The 19,994-nt window shown below is 54.8% G+C and overlaps 2 protein-coding genes across 2 annotated transcripts; one reads left to right on the plus strand and one right to left on the minus strand.

Annotated features, from left to right (window-relative positions):
• Positions 1–932: 932 nt before the first annotated feature.
• LOC131212752 (phosphoribosylformylglycinamidine synthase) lies at positions 933–6,082 on the plus strand. Its single transcript, XM_058206748.1, has 5 exons — positions 933–1,010; positions 1,736–2,246; positions 2,314–3,075; positions 3,144–5,210; positions 5,285–6,082. The coding sequence occupies exons 1-5, from the start codon at positions 933–935 to the stop codon at positions 5,950–5,952; spliced, it is 4,086 nt and encodes a 1,361-aa protein (XP_058062731.1). The 3' UTR covers positions 5,953–6,082.
• A 1,784-nt stretch (positions 6,083–7,866) lies between these two features.
• On the minus strand, positions 7,867–18,821 carry LOC131212432 (neuroligin-3). Its single transcript, XM_058206290.1, has 13 exons — positions 18,172–18,821; positions 17,880–18,103; positions 17,460–17,618; positions 16,287–16,475; positions 16,032–16,227; positions 15,095–15,199; positions 14,664–14,859; positions 13,110–13,298; positions 10,227–10,369; positions 9,541–10,145; positions 9,328–9,477; positions 9,109–9,231; positions 7,867–9,047 (listed from the first exon to the last, which is right to left on the minus strand). The coding sequence occupies exons 1-13, from the start codon at positions 18,483–18,485 to the stop codon at positions 7,867–7,869; spliced, it is 3,774 nt and encodes a 1,257-aa protein (XP_058062273.1). The 5' UTR covers positions 18,486–18,821.
• Between the last annotated feature and the right edge of the window lie 1,173 nt (positions 18,822–19,994).

Below are 19,994 nucleotides of genomic sequence, written 5' to 3' on the forward strand. Positions count from 1 at the left end.
GACAACTTTCTCAACATTCTCGTTTCAAGCAATGTGAAGCATTAAAAGATTTAAATCATTTGTCTACCGTAACATCATACAATCTGCCGGCTATTCGAGAACGCGTTTGGGCGAATCGTGTTCGAGAAGATTTAGGAATCGTGTTGAAAGAGGGCGAGGAAATCGATGACCCGTATTCGTATTTTCCATACCTTTGCGACATGCGATTGTGTAATAATAGTCCCTATTCATCATCTGCCAATCGGAACCTTGTTTGCTTTGTGCACATAGTTGGAGCATTACTCGGAAGTCAACGATCTATTGCATCAGAAGCTGATGGTTTAGAATTAATACCCCCGGAAACGTTTGAGAACGCATTCATGATTGCAAGTGCTAAGCTTGGACAGAAACTGTGGTACAAAACAGAACAGCAGTTTCCACCAACGGGCTTTTACGACGTTCAGAAACTATCCAAGATGATCGGTAAACCTAATTATAGAACCATTGGAGCATATTTGGTTAAGCAATTGATGTGAAGTGATGTCGAACGATGTATTCATTTTTAATAAAGTTTCCATGCATGAATCAGTTTTGTAGCGTTTTGTGGTGTTGAAATTCTTGTTGAAAGTTGAAATAATTATAACAAAAATAAAAACTGACGAAGAGACTCAATTTCTGTTTCAGACACCGCAGCGGTTAGAGTATCAATTCTTCATTTAATTTTCGCAGTGGCGTGATTCCTGGGGTCCTTAACCTGAAAACCAAGAGAGAGAGAGAGAGAGAGAGAGGGACAGAGAAAGCCGCTTATAGCGCTTGAAATATTTCACGTGCAATTCCAGTTCGGGTCGAGTGATCGTGCGATGCGATGTTGTGATGATCAGGATCAGGAACTGGCTCCATTCGTAAACGAGGTGTCGATCATCGATCAGAACAGTTCCTTCTTCCTTCCAACCATGGCGATCGTGCGCTATTACTCGCTTGGGGCGTTTTCGTCGGCGAAGACGAACGCGATTTTGGAAACGTTGAAAGAGGTAAGAAACAACACAAGTTAGTGCCGGACGTTCGATGATCGCTATCAATCAGTGCCACAACCTTTCGCGAAGATCAATTGTGTTTATTAGGCGCTCGTTCTCCGGCAAACCCAAGTGGCCTCGCTATAGCGCTGCGGAAGAACATCCCACCCGGTTCTTCAAGCACATGTGCAGCAGTTTAGGTACATAACTTTGGAGCTATTAAGTTGAAATCGCGTAAAAAACCATCCCGAATTCCATCCCGAATTTTAGCCAAAAAGGCTTTTGGTGGAAGTTTGAGCTTTTTACAGTTCGCAATGCAATTATGCACATTGAAAAGCTATTCACAGCACGATCAGGTCGTTAGTAACAAACGGTCACACTGCACGCGATAGGGAGCGTAATCTTATTTTGTTGCCGCACGCTATACTTTGCGTAGGATCGATGTTGTTGTATTCTTGAAGTAAAAAGCATAACAAAAACAACTGGCCTATCAGATGATCGTCGTTACGGAGGGTCGTCGATGAAACTATGTCAGAAATCGTCAGGAATCTCCTTCGCGTATTCGGAAGGTTCGGCCGGATTGTTGTTTGCTCAGCAACACGCACGATCGCTCGATCGGTACTACGCGATCTTCGCTGCCGTTGCTGTCGTCACTGATAAGCATGATGGGGCCGGGTTGTGGATGTTTTTTTGCTGCCGGTTGTTGATTGCTCATCGCTCTCTGTTCTGTCCCGTTCTCGTAGGTCAATGCCTCGGTACAGTCGCTGCAGACGGAGAAATGTTTCTACGTGCAGAATAATCGGTACAAACAGCTGCCGGCCGATGTGCACCGGATGCTGCACTGGATCCTGAAGGAGTGCGATGCGCCCGATCAGCTGCATAGCGTGTCGGCGCTGGTGGCCAGCCCCACGCAGGTACTGATCGAGGTTGGGCCTCGGTTCAACTTCTCGACCGCCAGCAGCACCAACAGTGTCAGCATTTGTCACAATCTCGGCCTAGAGTTTATCGAGCGGATTGAAGTATCGACCCGCTACCTGGTCGGTTTCGGGCGCCCGGTCGGAAAGGACCCCCAAACGCTCATTGCCTCACTCCTGGGAGTGCTCCACGATCCGATGACGCAGTGCCAGTATACCGAGCACAACATTCCGGTGAACGATTTCTACGAGACGATCGGACGCACCAAAGAGGACTGGCACTTTGTGCCGATACTCGAGCAAGGCCGCCGTGCGCTGGAGGAAATAAATGTCAAAAATGGTAATGACCTTCCCCTGTGTACCGCAACGACGACGCAGCCCCTAACGCCCGTTTATGTGTTCCGTAGGGTTCGCGTTTGACGATTGGGATCTGGAGTACTACACCAATCTGTTCGTGAACGTGTTGAAGCGGAATCCAACCAACGTGGAACTGTTTGATTGCGCGCAGTGCAACAGTGAACATTCGCGGCACTGGTTCTTCAAGGGAAAGCTGCTGGTGGACGGCACTCCAAAGTCGCAGTCGTTGATCGAAATGATCTGCGACACGCAGCGCTTCTCGAACCCCAACAACACGGTGGCGTTCAGTGATAACAGCAGTGCCATCAAGGGTTACAGCCACAGTGCGCTGCGTGCTTCGTGCGCCGACGGGCCGGGACCGTTCGTGCAGCGGGCAGTCTGCTCCGATTTGATCTTCACAGCGGAGACACACAACATGCCGACGGCGGTTTCACCGTTCAGTGGGGCTACGACCGGCACCGGTGGTCGGTTGCGTGACGTGCAGAGTATCGGGCGCGGCGGACTACCGATCGCCGGCACGGCCGGTTACTGCGTCGGGATGCTGAACATTCCGGGCCACAAGGTGCCGTACGAGAGTGACCAGGACTACCCGGGATCGTTCGCTCGGCCCCTGAAGGTGCTGATCGAGGCGAGTGACGGTGCGTCGGATTACGGCAACAAGTTTGGCGAGCCGCTCATCTGCGGGTTTGCCATCTCGTTCGGCATGGTGCAAGCGGACGGACGGCGGAAAGAGTATGTGAAGCCGATCATGTTTAGCGGTGGTGTCGGAACGATGGATGCCGAGCTGGTCAAGAAGCAGGATCCGAAGAAAGGTTAGTTTGATGGGTGATCGTTCGAGTGATCGGTTTCAATTAATCGGGGCGGTTCGTTTCTCTCGTAGGCATGTTGCTGGTCAAGATTGGTGGCCCGGTGTATCGTATCGGAGTCGGTGGCGGTGCGGCCAGTTCGGTGGAGGTGCAAGGGGATAGCACCAACAGTGAGCTTGACTTCAATGCCGTGCAACGAGGAGACGCTGAGATGGAGAACAAACTGAATCGTGTGGTGCGTGCCTGCATCGAGCTCGGCGATCGCAATCCGATCCTTGCCATCCACGATCAGGGCGCGGGAGGAAACTGTAACGTGCTCAAGGAGCTGGTCGAACCGGGCTGTGCCGGGGCGGTGATCTTTTCGAAGGAGTTCCAACTGGGCGATCCAACCATCTCGACGCTGGAGCTCTGGGGTGCCGAGTACCAGGAGAACAACGCCGTTCTGATTGAGGCCAGTTCACGGTCGGTGCTGCAAGCGATCTGCGATCGCGAACGTTGTCCCGTGTCGTTCGTGGGCCAGGTCACCGGCAGCGGGTACGTGACGCTGATCGAATCGGAGTTCGGTGTGGCCGAAAATTTTTCCGATCGCAGTCAGTGCGCCAAAGAACTGTCGCACGTGCCGTTCGATATGCACCTGGACCATGTGCTGGGCAAGATGCCACAGAAAGAGTTCGTGCTCGGGCGGGTGAGCGAGAAGGTGGATGAGTTTCATCTCACGGACGAGGTACGGCTGGCGGAAGCACTCGGTCTCGTGCTGTCGGCGGCCACCGTGGGCAGCAAACGGTACCTGACGAACAAGGTGGACCGCTCGGTGACGGGTCTGGTGGCCCAGCAGCAGTGCGTCGGTCCTTTGCACACTCCGCTAGCCGACTACGGGCTGGTGGCGGTATCACACTTCGGCAAGGAAGGTGTGGCCACATCGATCGGAGCGCAGCCGATCAAGGGTCTGGTGGATCCGACGAAAGCGGCACGCATGACGGTGGCGGAAGCGCTCTCCAATCTTGTGTTTGTTGCCATCAGTGAGCTGGCCGATGTCAAGTGTTCCGGGAACTGGATGTGGGCCGCCAAGGTCCCGGGCGAAGGAGCCAAGCTGGTCGATGCTTGTGAGGCGATGTGTGCACTGATGCGTGCCCTTCAGATTGCGATCGACGGCGGAAAAGATTCGCTGTCGATGGCGGCCCGCGTAGGGGGAGAAACAGTCGTCAGCCCCGGGACGCTCGTCGTCTCCACGTACGCTCCTTGTCCGGATGTGACGGTTAAGGTTACTCCGGATCTGAAAGCGTCCGGTCTGCGTACCGACACCACGCTGCTGTACGTTGCGGTGGAAGGAGCTCGTTTCCGCTTGGGCGGATCCGTCCTGGCGCAGTGCTACGGGAAGCTGGGTGGCCAGTGTCCGGACATTAGTGATCCGGGCTGCCTGAGGAGTGCGTTCAACGTCACGCAAGACCTACTACGTAAAGGCTGGCTGCTTTCGGGACACGATTGTAGCGATGGTGGTCTGATCACCGCCGTGCTGGAGATGGCTTTCGCTGGACTGACCAGTGTCGATGTAAACCTGGAGCAGTTGCTTCAGTCCGCTACCTTCCCAGCCGGCCAAAATGCCGCCGTTTTGCAGGTGCTGTTCGCTGAGGAGTGCGGTTGGGTGGTGGAAGTCGCGTCTGAGCACGTTGGCGATGTCCTCACCGCGTACCGAAAGCAGTGTGTTCCGTGCTACACGATTGGCCGAGCTGTCGGTGTGGCCGACCTTCACTCGAACAGTTCCGTCACGGTGCGCAACGGGCAGAGTGTGTTGTTGCAGGACACTCTCTTTGCACTGTTCGGTCGCTGGGAGTCGATCAGTTTCGAGATCGAAAAGCTTCAGAAAGCGAAGGGAAGTGCCGTGGAGGAATACGCAGGGATCGGACGTCGGACCGGGCCCCGCTATGTGGCCAGCTTGAACCCGGACAGCGTGTACGGCGATCTGAAGCTGGGCGGTGCCAGTGGACCGCGGGTAGCGCTGATCCGCGAGGAGGGCACGAACGGCGACCGGGAAATGGCGGCCGCTCTCTTCAGCGCCGGCTTTGAGGTGCACGATGTGGCCATGAACGATCTGCTGAAGGGTAGCACCACCCTCGATCGATACCGTGGAGTCGTTTTTCCGGGTAAGTGCCGTCCTCATACCGGCGAGTGTGACCAGGGTTACAAATGTGGCTTACGTGATTCGGTTCTTTGACAGGTGGCTTCAGCTACGCGGACACGCTCGGATCGGCCAAGGGATGGGCAGCCTGCATCCAGTACAATGGCAAGATTGCGCCACAGTTCGAGCACTTCCGTAAAAGGGTGGACACGTTCTCGCTCGGCGTTTGCAACGGCTGCCAGCTGATGGGCCTGATCGGATGGGTAGAAACGGAAGCCGAACCCGTGAAGCAGCCTTTGACCGGTGTAGAGCCGCAGGTCCCCGAGATCGCCCTGGCCGGTAATCGGTCGGAGAAGTACGAGTGCCGCTGGGTAACGCTGAAGGTTGCGCCCAGCCGCTCGTTGATGCTCCGTCGTTTGACGGGCAGCGTGTTGGGTTGCTGGGTGGCGCATGCCGAAGGACGGTTCGTGTATCGCAGCGCATCGACCTTGGACCGGCTGGTTGCTGAGCAGTGCGTGGGGCTGCAGTACGTGGACGATACCGGCAAGCCGACCGAGGTCTACCCGATGAACCCGAACGGCAGCCGGCTCGGTGTGGCTGGCGTTTGCTCGCCGGACGGGCGCCATCTGGCCATGATGCCGCATCCGGAGCGGTGCGTGCAAATGTGGCAGTGGCCCTACGTTACGGCCGATTTCCCGCACAAAAACGCTTCCCCCTGGGTGTCGATGTTCCGCGAGGCCTATCTGTGGTGTTTGGAGCGAAAGTGAGCCGCCGTAGCTGTGCCGAATTTATGTTAAGCAAATCCAACATATTGTGCAGCTTAGCTGTGTGGTCGATGACATTTCCGATAGAATTTAGATCCCGCCCGCCATAAATAAAGTGAATTTACGGACACTCGTAACCGTGTGTAATAATGGACACGCGTAAAATCAATAGAAAAGGGACACATAACAACGTAACAGAAGGGCGCCCGAGAACTTGCCAATTGGGACTAAACATCTGTGGTGTTAATCACGAAATTAATAGGCATTGCCAGCCCCATTTGTGCCCGGCCTGTCGCCTGTCGCTGTCGATGTCTGCCCCGCGCTATCCTAACTATCCATCGGGCCGGGTGCTTGCTTCGTGGAACTCGCCGTACGACGTACAAAGTGGGCAAAAATTGGTGTAACAATCGGTGGCCCTTGTGAGAAGGGTGCTCCAATCACCGGCCGCAAACCCGTGGGCGAGCGGGCCGTAGCTTTAATAGCATTACTAGGGAGAAAAAAGAACACGGTACAGTTTCGAAGCATGTTTAATGTCTTAATACGCTCCTCGATTCTTTGTGCGCCGTTCGGTGCCGGCCTGTCGAGAACGATACTGCGAACCGATATACGAACCCATCGTGCCGGAGGAGTGTACGATAATTAACCACACTTCAGGTGAGCGAACCGCTCCTCGAGTGGAGCCAAGATATTTTCCGGTCCCGGGGTCGTTCCGGATCATTTCCCGTTCCGTTTAACATGAGTTTCCCTTGGCGTTCCCCGTGTGCTCCCAATTGAATGCGAGCGTGTGTATCAGTTCGGTTCGCATGATATGAATCTCCGGCTTTTTTTTTATTCCTGCCTAAAGGACGCCATCTTGAAGACGCTGCCATGGTGGAGGGTATTTTCTTTTGCCTTAAACACAACCCGAATCGCAGGTGGTGCGGATCAGTAGGCTTCGCTGCGTTTGCCAGCAAGCCATCCCCTTCAGTGTTACCACGGGAACGTACGCCGGGGCTGGGCTTGCAAAACGGAAGACTAGCCGCGGTTTCGGTGTGCGTGCGCGTTTCTTCCTGTCCGGGAAGGGATTTGAAGGATGCGTGTTCCACGTTTTTTTTTCGTTTTTATTGTCGTTTTCGTCGACGTCGTAAGAAAATAAACGGCTAGAGCAGAAGGTAAAGTGAGTGCGATTTGGTGGCAGAGTTTCGCAGAATGACAACGATGTACGATAACCGTCGCGGTACCTTCGGCCGTTGGCTGGGAAGTCGATACGTGTAGAAGATTGAATGTTTAGTCTGCGAGAGGTAAATCGCATTTTGGCGTAAAGCAAAAAACAAACCGAAGACGAAAAGCAAACCTCATTTTTACTTCAACATCTTGCGTGCTCTCTCCTTCTCGCTCCTGTTGATAGTCGGCCACGCATAACGGGTAACGGCTCCCGGTCTTTTGGCTCCACCACGCGTCATGGGAGTCGCTTCCTCGCTGGACAATAACTTTTCAATTGCTTTCGATGCCGATTATTTTTCTTTCGTGAAAGCCTCGTTCCCTTTTCTGCCGCCGGTTGTCATGGGAACGAACGCCCCAGACGTTCTCGCAATTCACAAGGCGCTTCCTTGTGACACTCGGTACGGTAAAGAAGTCCCCGCTTTTTACGCATACTCCGATTGATCTTTTCTTTATTTTCGTTTTAGGGTTTTTTCGTTCTTTTTCTCCATTATTCGTTTCGACACAAACACACAATGCACGGCTCTTGGACACGGGGACACAGACCTGTTTCCTGTGCCGCGCTGGCCCCATCCAGAGGGCATACGAGGTTCTTACAGCACAAATTTGTAAGTTTTCTTCCTATTTACAATTCCTATCGAGGGGACACCTGAACAGAATCAACGGGGGAATAACCAATAACAAGTCCCACCGGCCGGCCCGGGTTCCGCGGGCTCTCTACACAGATATCTCCTGTATCTGGACCCGCTTCTTGCCACCGGAGTGCGGTGCGTCGTTCGGTTGCTGCTGATGAGGATGAAGGTGCTGGTGTTGATGGTGTAGCTGGTGCAGCGAGGGTGGCCGCAGGATGCCACCGGTGGCACCGTGCACCTGCAGTTCACTGTCGCGGTATGCGAAGTCCTTCGCCGCCGCTCCCGTCGCTAGCGATCGCGTGCTGCCACCTCCGGTGGCGCTGATCGTCCGGAAGTCGCCCCGCAGTAGATCGCGCCGGCGAGTCATCGTGGCCGTGCTGGCCATCGTCGGACGGCCGACCGTCGGCTCCAGGCCGGTGAGCTCGGCCAGGTCGTACTGGGTGGACTGGTTGCACAGTTCCTTCGGTAGGCTCACTACGGAGTAGCTGCGGGTCTCTCGCCCGTGCTGCACTGCCAGATGGTCCGACGTGAGCGAAGAGACCGACGCGGACGAGGAAGGGTTGTCGGAAGGGTTCGGGGACACGATGGACACCTTCTTGGGCGACGCCGCCGTGGCACGGTTGACCGGCGGGTGATGGTGTTGGTGGTGCTGTTGCTGCTGCAGGTGCTGCTGTAGTTCGCACCGGTGCGAGTGCTTGATGGCCGACGTACTGCTGCGCCTCATCGACGTGGCACCACCGTGGTGGTAGTGCGGCTGGAGCGACAGTTCGATTGTCTGTATGCTGTGGCCGTTCGTAGGCAGCTTGCTGGCGGAGGGCGCCATCTTCACCTTCGAGGGGTACAGCTCCCGGTCCTCCGCCTGACCCGACGAGGCTCCGAGCTCGTCCTTCACGCTGGACACCTCCTTCACTAGCAACGCATCCGCTTCGCCGGCGGTGACGGTAGCAGCGGCTGCCGCAGCGGCCGCCCCCGACGAAGACTCGACCACGTGGAGGCGCGACTCCAACTCCAGCAGGTTGATCTTCATGCGCGAGTTGCTCTCCCGCTTCTCGCGCTGATAGTAGATGGCCACGAAGATGAGCACGTTGAGGAAGAGCAGAAAACACCCGACGCCGATCGTGATGGCCAGGGCGGTCGAGTAGCTACGATGGTAGCTGTTCGTCAGTCGGTTGATGAGGCTCCGGTTGGAATCCCCGTGAGGTACCGGGTGCGAGTTCGGCAGCGGCCACGAAGCCGTCTGTATGAACGTGATGTTTGGTGGACATTCTGAGGAGCACAAAGCGAACGGTCAGCTAGGGGTTTACTTGGACGCCGTCGTACTACCTACCGGTCGAGATGGACTGCAGGATCGTGGAGGCGATCGTTTCCGTCTTGTGCATCTTCGAGGTGCTGGAAGTCACGTACACGGTGTGCACCATCGGCGGCTCGACGATCTGCTCCCGAACCAGCCCTGAGTCGAAAGAGAGAGAGAGAGAGGAATTCACGTGTTAGTGTGCCAGAGGCTGGGCTCCGATGGTGACTTGGATGGCAGGCACACCGCACCCACCGTCGTAGAAGATTGGGTTCTCCTCGCTGAAGTGATGGTGGCGCATCGACAGTTCCGGGACGTTGAACGAGGAGTGCAGCTGCGGAATCAAGCTCAACCAGAGCGACAGCTTGTGGCCCCGGTAGTGGCTCTTCGGTACCACCTTGTTACCTGCCGAGGAACCCCAGTGTCCCGTTAGTGTGGGCCACGCGACCCCGTTCCCAGCCCACTCACCGATCTCCATGAACACCTGATTGGTGGTGTCGTAGTGTCCCCAGAACGGCAGATTGTACTTGATCGCCGTCAGCCCACTGTACACGTTATCGCTGTCGAGGCTGTAGTAGCTCGGCTCGCCGTCCTCGTCCCGACCCGGCGCCGGTGGTGGCTCACCCGTTTCCTCCTGCGCATCGTCCTCCCGTTCATCGTCCTCACTGCCGCCGCTCGGGGCCGTTTCTTCGCTCGACGACCCGTAACCCGTTTCGCCCGAGCTGAACCGCTGCAGATCACCGGGGAACTTCCGCTTCTTGCGCGAGTGCTTCTGCGACCACTCCCGGTGGTAGTACTGTAGCAGTCGTTGCTGCATCAGCTGCTGGGAAGGGTTGGCCACGGGGACGCCCTGCGACCTGGTGCCAGGCTCCAGACTCGGCTCGTCCTCCCGGTCCGGGTCCGCACCAGGACGGAAGGAACCAACCAGCTGCCGCATCATCAGCATCGAGGTTGTGGTGGTGGTGCTGCCGCTGACACTATCGTTGTGTGGCTTTCTCAACGGACTCCAGCTACGCTTATTATTGTTATTCACGAACACATCCATACGCGACGAGCGCAGCCCATTCGGGTTCCTGGGTTGGAAGAAAGGCGCAAAGCAGCCGCGGAAGCCGCCGTTAGACACGTGGTGGTTAACACGTGGCGCGCGTACGTACCCTGTTTTTACAAAATTACACAGATAGCGCATCACGGTGCTGCTGACCTGCATGTCCAGCCGGGTGAGGGTGAGTGGAAACATCGGTGATGGTGCGAATCCTAATGCAAAAGGCACATCCTCGCCTCGAACGGACCCGCTTCGCTGTGCGTTCCGCGACGGTGTCGAAGAAACGGTTAAATTATTAATTGACGAAAGCCCCTGGAACCGCCCCTCCCCGGGGGCTAAATACTTGATGAGGATGGCGCGCGACGGCACGGGTTAATGAATAGCCCCTAAAGCAGCAACAGCGTGGCCGCACCGGTTGTGGAGTTTGTAGATAAACTTCCGAGAGAGAGAGACAGAGAGAGAGAGAGCGGGCACTGGCGGAGGACGACCAAAATTACCTTCCGGCCGACCGTCGGGGGCTGGGAAATTATTTACACAAATAGACCCGGCCAATGGATGGGTACGGAAGGGTCAGAGCAGCCGGTTCAGTGCGTCTGAAGCCGCAGATTTCCAGATAAACATCACACGCGCGCGTTACTGGCGCGCCGTGACGACCGAGGCACTAGATGGGGACACCCTCTGACCCTCAAGCCCCGATTTGTTAACGAGAGCTGCGGAAGCTTCGGTTGATAGGCGATACGGGTTTATAGGGAAAATGAATGTGTCTCCACCACGACCGACCAGTTTGTTTTTGGGGCGCACCGATTAGCCTCTAATCTTCGGTTCGTGTTGGGTCAATGCAAAAGTAATGGGCCGTTTCCGTTTTCCCGAGCGCGCCATGTTTTTTGATGGCCCGCTCGGTGCGGGGGTTAATTGTTTTCGCTTTGAAAGCAATCGTTTAGCTTCGGCCGGGAGGCGAGATTTCCCACGGAATTGTTTGCACATTTTCCCGTGTTCAAGCTATAACTTTTCCGAATGTCGAAAGCTGGCCGCACGGGTGGTCTATCGCTTCCCTCACACACTGAGAAGTCTTCGTGGTTTTTGGTGATTTTGTGAATATGTTTAACTGGAACTCAACTTCTGTCAAGGGGCCGTTGCTAAGTGTGGCATGTTACCATGAGTTCCATCTGTCTCCAAGACTACGGTATGCTTTATCAGGAAAAAAACTTGGTCAAGTCATTTTCCGAAACAGGAACCGAAACAAGTAGTAGTAGTCAGATGGTCTGGGCTGTACGGCGAATGCATCGGAACCTCCCAACCAAGTTCCGGCAATTCCAATAAAACTTCTATTCGATTGCAAAATTCTGATCACTTCTTCTGGATTCTCTCAATCGTTCGAAGTGTACACAATAGAGATCGATCGATCGTACTCATATTTAATCCATTTTCCAGCAAATCGGATGCCCTGATTCGATCAATCCAATAGCTTTGCAGCCGGCCATGTGCCAACAATCGAGCATTTTTGAAAAGGCTGCACTTTTTAGATGATTCCACACGACTATCGTCGATGTTTGATTCATCCGCTATCTGCTGACTCTGTTGCTCGACTCCGCGCTTTTTGGCATCGGAATTTCCGGTACAGAGTCGAGTAAAGCACTCGAGAGCTACACATCATCCTGAACGTAAACTTCATACATTTTTTTGACGGCTGTGGCGGCGTGTTCGCCTTTTTACTATTGTCCTCGTATTGGGTAGCTATGGATCTGAGTGACGAGCCAAGCGCGGACCCTTGTTATATGACTCGATGCTTAACAACAATTCGCAATATGTTGGAAATTTTGGTTCAACGAAACAAACGATAGTATGGGCACAATAAGGGACCGTGGACCACACTTCCATTTCGGATCCACGACAAAAGCTCCAACTCTTTTGCCCAAACCGGGTCTCTTGTTTGAAGCATCTTAAATTGAATTTAAAGATAGTGGAGCAACCGTAATATCAATGGAAATGGACTCATTAGGAAAATAATTTCTTACCATTTCTTAGCTCGACCAGACGCCTTGAACGCGCCCACGGCAATGCGGACCGAATCGATGCTTCCGAATGAAGAGCCACGCGATTCATGAATACTAATCGGTTTGCATTACAGTTCAAAATGCGCCTCGAAATTCAAAATGAAACCGTTTGTCACCTCCAAAAAACACTCTATATGATAAAAGGGCACAGTTTCGACGGTGCTGCGGATTAATAATAATGAAAAGGATGGCAAAAAGAGATGAAGCTCTTCAATGGCCACATATTTTTGTCCATGTCTACTGAACCAGAACGGGGTAACGAAAGACTTGGGAAGGACGTGTTTTTGTGTACCGAAACCGAGATTGCTCTTTCGCGACCAATTAACTACAACTCAGTTGAGCTCGGAATACACCACGAGCCGATAATTGGAGCGGTTCCGGTCTGGTGCGCTGTTCGGTTGAAGGTATCCGATTTTCAAGCTCTCAGAGTCCGGGGTGGTAATTGCACGGACACAACAAAATGGTGCAAATTGATCAGATATTGTTGTTGATCGCAGATATTCGATAGCCTAGCGAGAGAACAGAGAGAAAGATACGTTGCCCGGTTCTGCACCTACTGCGATTGTTATGCTGGGAAATATCGCAGCACGCAGTTCCGTTGCCAAGCAATCAAAATCTGTGTAACACCCGTTTTTATTGCCCGTTTCGATGCGATAATTCAAATGCTTGAATCCCGGGCGTCCGGACAGTGGGCCTTGGGAGTAGGGTAATTAAAGACGCGATGGGTGATTTATATTCCCGCCACCGAAACGCTGCCATCGCCTGCTTCGATAATGGTCTCCCGCTGATGACACTTTACTCCACTTCCACGGATCACTCGCTCCTTTCAACATCGAAGGTTGGATATCGATGAAGATTGCCATCTTGGCGACTTCAATCAAACCCGGGGCGCCATTAATTAGCTGCTAATGCCACGTGGGCCGGGGCCACCAGCTGCGTACCTGCGGAAACTTCCATTCATGAGATTGATGCTTGAAGTGAAGAAAGTACGACCGCCCGCCCTGCAGACTGTGCAGGTGGCTCAGCTGGACGAGCGGGGCCGCCGTCAGCCCGTCGCTCAGCAGCTCCAGCACCGCGTCCCGGTACCCGTACGCGCTCCGGGGCGACCGTTCCCAGTTGGTGTACTCGTTCTGAAATTGGAAGACGCAACCAAAACCAATCGATCAGTGCTGATTCGCGCTCAACGGCGGTGTCGCCATTGATTTATCGGTGGCCCGCCCTGTGGCCCGATTTATTTATTGCCCTTCTGGATCATTTGAATATTTAAACAATTCCGACACACTACTGGCGTCGGCGCCAGTTGCGGAGATGTAACTCGCGGGCAGGCTCCTGTTTTTATGGACCCATTTAGCCCCGGACTACGAAAGTCACATTCCCGGACACATCTTGGAGCCTGGCAGCCACCGTCAGTCGTCGTGTGGCTCGAGTTCTGTAATTATCCCCACATTCAAACACTAATTTTGGGTGCGCTGCGTCAAAGTTTTTATGGTCCACTCGCAACGTCTCTTGCGTTTGCCGTAAATCCCTGTGACAGCTGTTACACCCCGCTAGAGCAGGAACAACTACGACAACGACGGACGCGGTCGACGCGCAGAGCTTTTGAGTGGCGATAAATAAAAGCCGTGGACGTGGTGGAGCTCCGCAATGATTTTAATAGGCCCGGGGTTCTCTAAACGGTTTCCGGAACGGAACGGCCGCCCAGTGTCCGGAACTGGCTGCTGTCAGAAGAGCCTCGAAAGCGAGGATTGGAGCAATTCGCTGGAGCTTAATTATAGCGACAGCGTTGTCCAAAGAAATTAGGACTTCGGAATTCCTTCCACTGGATGGCTGGATGTTAATGTTCCCCGCGCGCCCACGGGGACCGGCAAACGACCACGGCAAAAGTCACTGGACCGGATCACTGCCGCGTGCCACAAATCGAGTGCGCGGGCGCATCCTCCAATCGGAGGCCGTGCCACCACCGAAAGCCTCCTTTAATTAATCGAAAAACTTTGCGCAACTCCGAGCCGGTGATTGGTTGAAGGGATTTTCGCCGTAATAACCACCGCCACTCCCGCAGCCACTGTCACATGGGCTGGTCCGGGCCAGCTGAGGCCTCCAGCGAATTCCGGACCCCGTCCGGACTACTTCCCGTTCACCTGTTTCGATAATTTATGTTCAAAAATTATGTTTGCCCGACGCGGCTCCCGACCGGTGACGACCTCGCGTATATTTGCCCACGTTTTTGGGGCCCGTGGGTCTGATAGTTGTTGGCTTGGGTGGGATTGTGAGCTTCAAAGGGGAAAAGTCCCTGCCCGTGTGACCCTTTCGGCGAAGGAATGCGCGCTGCGGCTAACCACAACTAAGACGGTGTGCGTGGTGGTGGTGCTCGCTTCCGGGTCGCCGGTGCCGAGGAGCCGAACCGAAAACTTTCAAAGGCTGCCGCCGAAACTGGGACGGGCCGGGCCGGGCCGAGCATACCAGAGTCTCCTGCAGACCCACGACCCCGTGCTTACCTTGAGCGCTGAGTAGATCTCGTTCAGGTGGTAGCGGTAGGTGTTGCGTACGAAGGTGCGCAGGATGCGGTCGCGCTTGGTTTCGTTGAAGCCGAACTCGAGATCCGCCGCCGTCAGCTCCAGGTACGACTCGTACGTCGTCAGCCCGAACAGGACGTCCTGTTTGTGGAAGTTGCTGAACTCGATCCCACTGGTGCTGGTTTGTGGTCCGGGGTCCGGGGTCCGAGGTCGTGGCCCAGCATCGTTGTGGTGGGTGGTGGGGGGCGAAAGGGCAAGAATATGCAAACAGCAGGCCCGGGGGGGGGGAGGGGGGCAAGGTTCCATCGTTAATGCAATAAAGTACAGTTAACCCCATTGGGTGGGGTTGGATTTGTATTTTTTTTTTGAGCTGACCATAAAAATCTCCTGAAAGGTGGCCCACAGATCCTTACCCGGCTATCGCTGAATCGGATGGTATTTTAAGATTATTAATAAGGGCCGCCTTGGCCGGTGTTATGACGGTTCCGTCGACAAACGGTGCAAATCCTGGCAAAAATCTGTAACCGGCTCCCGGAGTGACAGGACAGATAGAAAGAGAGAGCGAGAGAGAAAGAGAGAAAGAGAGAGAAAGAGAGAGAGAAAAGAAGACCGAAAATTACCAAGAGATAATAATTAAGCAAACAATTTATTCGGCTCCGCTGCGGGTTGCGGGTCCTGCGGGCCGGCCACTGGCCACAAACTGGCGGGCGACCGATTGTTGATGAAGGTTGCCCGATCTTTGAAGTATCTTTATTGACCCTTTTCCCAAGCCCACCCCGGCTGGCTGCGATCGGATCGCACAATGGGCGGACGTGGCTCAAAATCGACCGAAGAAACGAAAAAAAAAATGGAGTTATCGATGCAGCAAAGGGCAGGTTAACAGACACGGACGGCAAAGCACCGGTGGTTTGGCCCCTATTTATGACTTTGACGCTATCCGGGGGGGGTCCGTTCCGGTGGAAATCCTTTTTATCAATATTTATTGTTTACGGTTGGGGGGGCCTAAAGGATCTCAAGACGCAATGAAAATTTATGATCTGTCGAATTTGGGAGCGCTGAAAACTGCACCGAAAGTAACAGTGGAACACATACACCCAAACAGACAGGTGAGATTCGGCACCGTTCCGTTGCATACCTTTAGGCGGTTTTGTGGATAGGAGCTTTAAATGGTTTATTAGGAAAAGGATACTTGATACTATCGGCCATCGACTTGATCGCTGGTTTAGGCGCCAAAAAGGGAAACGAAGGTCGGCTGCTTTCGTGGTTAATGCTCGATAGCGGTTTATGGTCGCAGATTTCGGATCGAGATTTCGTGGTGCCGTTTTTCGTAGGGCACTTTGGGCTACTCACCTAGGACTACTCAACGATATATTCATAAGCTCCGCAAGTGATTTGGTCCGCAGACAGGGAGCCAAATCCTCGTTCACCACGTCCCCGGTGCATGAGGTCTGTTCGGCTACTTTGCGCTTCACGGAAAGCGGATCCCGCTGGATGGCCCACGGCGACAGGGCGGAACCGCTCAGCAGCACCACGCGGTGTATGAGGTCTGCAACCAACGAGCAGGAGAGTGAATTTCGGTCACGGGCCCGTTGCGGATCGGCTTACCTCCAGCCACGGGCGAGACGGCCAGTATGTTGGCCAGCGCGGCACCCGTCCCGTGCCCCATCAGGGTGATCTTCGCCGGATCGCCACCGAAGGCGACCAGGTTCTCCCGCAGCCAGTGCAGCCCGGCGACGAGATCCATTAGCCCGAAGTTACCCTGGGCACTTCCCTTAGCACCAGTTTTCAAAAAACCTACCGGAAGTGGAAACGAACGCACGTTCAGCTCGGGTACGGCGGCACTACGAGTGCTGACGATCCACTGAACCCACCATGGTTAAAACTTCGCTGTTCGCTTGTGAATATTTGAACACAGTACCGGTTTCTGTTTTGCCACAGTTTCCAGTTCCTCAAGCCAATAGTCTTCATAATAAATGTAACCCTCTCAACGTCTCGTCTCAACGGCTCAGTGGTGTGCCCCAAACAGGAAGTTACGATCGAAGCAGACAACGTTCCGGCCGGAAGTTTCGAACTGGATTCAACAACTAATTCGGGCTCAATTTCCTTCGTGCCGCGCCCGTACCGGATGATTTAGGGATTCCCTCCCCTCGGTACTCCTCCGGGGCCACGCGACCAACTTGCGCAAAAGTACATAGAACTTTTGGGGCCATTATTTTACGACACCAAATACTGACTTGCTGCGTGCTTGCGGGAAGTCTGCTATTTTTTTCTGGAACTTTCTTCCGGCCGAAACTGGTCCGCTAGCGAAACTCAAAATGGTAGCGACGAAAGTACGAACTCGAAAGTCGAAAGTTACTCACCGACAGGCGGACAGCACCGACTTCGGAAAGATTAAATAAATCTTACTGGCCCCGATTGCTGGACCAAGGGTGGGTGACCAAAGCTAACTTCTGGGCCCTGGATTTCCCGACGCCATCATACAATCGATTGGAATCGATTTGTTGCAAACATTTAATGGATTATCTGCAGCATTGCGAGCTTCCGTTTTTCCCGGACCAACCTGAGAGTCACGCTCCCGCAGGCGTGTAATCGCAGACAGTGCATTGAAAACATCGACACCATGTCCCAGGGTTTGTGCAAGCTTTATTGGTTGGCGGAAAATTGGCTGCTTGTTAAAGGGGTACGCAAGCTCCGGGTTCGTTCGATCCATCAAACAAGCGCCCAGCATGGGTTTTAACGATGATGGGTTCATATGGTGCGACGTGACGAGTGACTTACCTAAAACTCCTAGCCTAAAATTTATTGTAACTACGATAACATTCCCGTTCATTGCTAGTGTCGTACCGTCGTAATGGTTACCGGAGTTCCACTCGTACGACTCGCCGTGGATATATACAATCGTGGGTTTGAGGTGATCCAACCGATGGGGCGTATCATCTGTCGCGGTGAGTGAGGTTAGGTTAGGACCCTGGGGTTTGGGAGTCGAACGAGCACACTTTTCGCCCGCTGTCGGCGCATCCCGGCGCTGTGGTGGTGCATCCGGACCGCTTCACTCCCACAATGCTTGCAGTTGCGCGGAACGGTCTACACTGCAATGCACTACGGAATTGAGGCTGGCCGGAGCATCGTCGGGCGGGGTATCGGCCCGTGAACTTCTTTTCCGCTCGGTGGGGCAATCGGGAGTCGGGTTGGTCTTACCTGCGTGCGGCACGTACAGGTTGAGATACAGGCAGTCCTCCGACTGGTTGACGAGCGTGGGCACCAGCCGGCGGAGCTGCTTCAGCCGGTCCAGTGGCAGCTCCCCGATCTTGCCCGGATCGCCACCGTCGTCCAGCTTCGGCAGCTTCTGCGGGCAGACTGGGGCGAAGCGATCGACGAGCCGCGTCAACTTCCACGTCGACGGCGTAACGGGCGGCATGTATCTGTGGGATGGGCAAACGGGACGGTAATGGGGGACTGCCTCGTTCCCGGCCGGCCCGGTCGTACGTACCTTAAGCTACCGATCGGTGGCGACGCGTACGGTACACCCAGGAAGCCCTCGATGGGCACCGGGGCCGCCCGGAAGACGATCCCGCGCAGTGGTCCGTACTTGGTTTTGACCACGGCCGTGCTGTAGGTGACGTTGCTGAGCGTGGCGGGCGATCCGGGCGATCCCGCCTGCGGCGGAACCGCTTCCGCTCCCGGCCCGGTCATGCTGCCGCCGGCGGTGAACCATAGCGCCAGGAGAACGAAGCCTACCGCCAGTTGCCGTTGCTGTCGTCGTCGTCGTCTGTCGGCGGGTCGTCCCCGGCGCAGTGCTTTCATTGGCAACGCGGTGCTGGTAGTCGGAGCGTCGGGAGCGGCACTCGCATACTTCGCTGGCTGCTGCGATGACGGTTGGAGTCGGTCCGGCGGGCCCTAGTGGAGTCGTTCGGAGTCGGAGTCGGAGTCGCAGTCGTCGCCGTCGGATGCCGCGTGGAACCGCAGACCATTATCGGCAGCAACTGCGCCGCGACCCGGACCTGGTGGAACCCCCTAGGCGTCCTGCTAGTGATGTCTCCCGAAGCCGGCCATACCGCGTTACACTACCGCCACCTGATGTCGCACCGCCCAACGCGGCAACACGGCGATCCCGGGGTCTGTGGCAAATGGAAGCAAACGTTCATTATTACCGCTGCTGCTGCTGCTGCTGCTGTTGCTGGCTTTGGAACCGGAACTAGCACCCGGAACTTCTGCTTCCGTTCGATCGGACAGCAGACACGGAACTGCGGTCGATTTGGCCCACCAGCTCACTATTTGTAGGCTCGCAGCCCGAACGCGGCCACGGTGCCTCGTGGTGTCATCTTCATCATCAGAATCAGAAATAATTAACCTCATCTCAATGGCCGGCACCGGAACTACGTGCCCGGGTGTTTACACTCCGCCAATGGAAACGGTGCCCTCCATTGGACGCGATGTTTACCAGGCGATTCCGTATGCATGAGGTGCGAGCTCCCGGAGTTCTTCAAAGAAACTCTGCAACTTCACATTGGATGCAATTTCTCGGAACGGCTCTAAACGGCTCCCTGCAGGTGCTCAAGGATCAAGAAAAGAAACCAAGCTGACAAAGAAGTCAGTGGCCCCCGGATGGGGGCGCGTTTAATTCTATCTCCCAAGCTGAGTGTCGCCGGCGTTTTAGAAACCCTTTCGTGTGCCAGGACAACCCCGTTGGCCCCGTTTAGGGCTGCCCCACCGGATCGGAATGATATGGCGCTCTGCATATTTTATAACCTCATTTCATCTATCCAAACACATCCGCGTCCGCTTGCCGAAGCCTGTGGAAACACCGGAACCAACGCCCCGTCACCGGTCCCCGGGTCACCTATCGATGGGGATGCATAAAAACATAATCAAAGCCTAAACGATAACTGGCTTGTGGGTGCGACGCCGGCCATCGATGGGTGGGTGTGTGCGCCGATTACATACTCCATTACACTTTCGGGGGGGGGTCCGTAGCTGGCAACAAGTTAGCACCAGGATCCCGGAACGCAAATGGTTCCCGGTTGTCGATTGACATTTGACATTTGGTTGCGCTCCGTCAGAGCGCTTTTCCGCGCTGAGCTGATGGCGTTTCGTTTTCTTTTTCGCTTCACGCTTCAGTGCACCACGACCCACCACCCACCCGCAGGACCCGAGTGCTCTGATAATCTCTATCGCAATGCAGTCGTCCTTATTGTCCGGCGGTCCTGTAAGAGCGCCGTTTTTCTAATTTCCCCGGCGCTGTCCGAAAAGGGCCGGGCCGGGCCGGGCAACGCGATCGGCGGCGACAGTTGGCAAACGATGTACAAATTGACG

The sequence above is a fragment of the Anopheles bellator genome, chromosome 2 (assembly GCF_943735745.2).
Source record: "Anopheles bellator chromosome 2, idAnoBellAS_SP24_06.2, whole genome shotgun sequence".
Classification (NCBI taxonomy): domain Eukaryota; kingdom Metazoa; phylum Arthropoda; class Insecta; order Diptera; family Culicidae; genus Anopheles; species Anopheles bellator.

Bases quoted from the DNA above. Each gene is read 5' to 3' on its own strand.
- LOC131212432 (XM_058206290.1), bottom strand. From the start codon at position 18,485: ATGAAAGCACTGCGCCGGGGACGACCCGCCGACAGACGACGACGACGA. The intron at 15,200-16,031 runs GTGAGTAGCCCA...AGCCGGTTACAG, and splicing joins ATATCGTTGAGTAGTCCTAG to ATTTTTGCCAGGATTTGCAC. The intron at 9,048-9,108 runs GTAGGTAGTACG...TGTGCTCCTCAG, and splicing joins CCTGCAGTCCATCTCGACCG to AATGTCCACCAAACATCACG.
- LOC131212752 (XM_058206748.1), top strand. From the start codon at position 933: ATGGCGATCGTGCGCTATTACTCGCTTGGGGCGTTTTCGTCGGCGAAG. The intron at 1,011-1,735 runs GTAAGAAACAAC...CCGTTCTCGTAG, and splicing joins TTTTGGAAACGTTGAAAGAG to GTCAATGCCTCGGTACAGTC. The intron at 2,247-2,313 runs GTAATGACCTTC...TGTGTTCCGTAG, and splicing joins GGAAATAAATGTCAAAAATG to GGTTCGCGTTTGACGATTGG.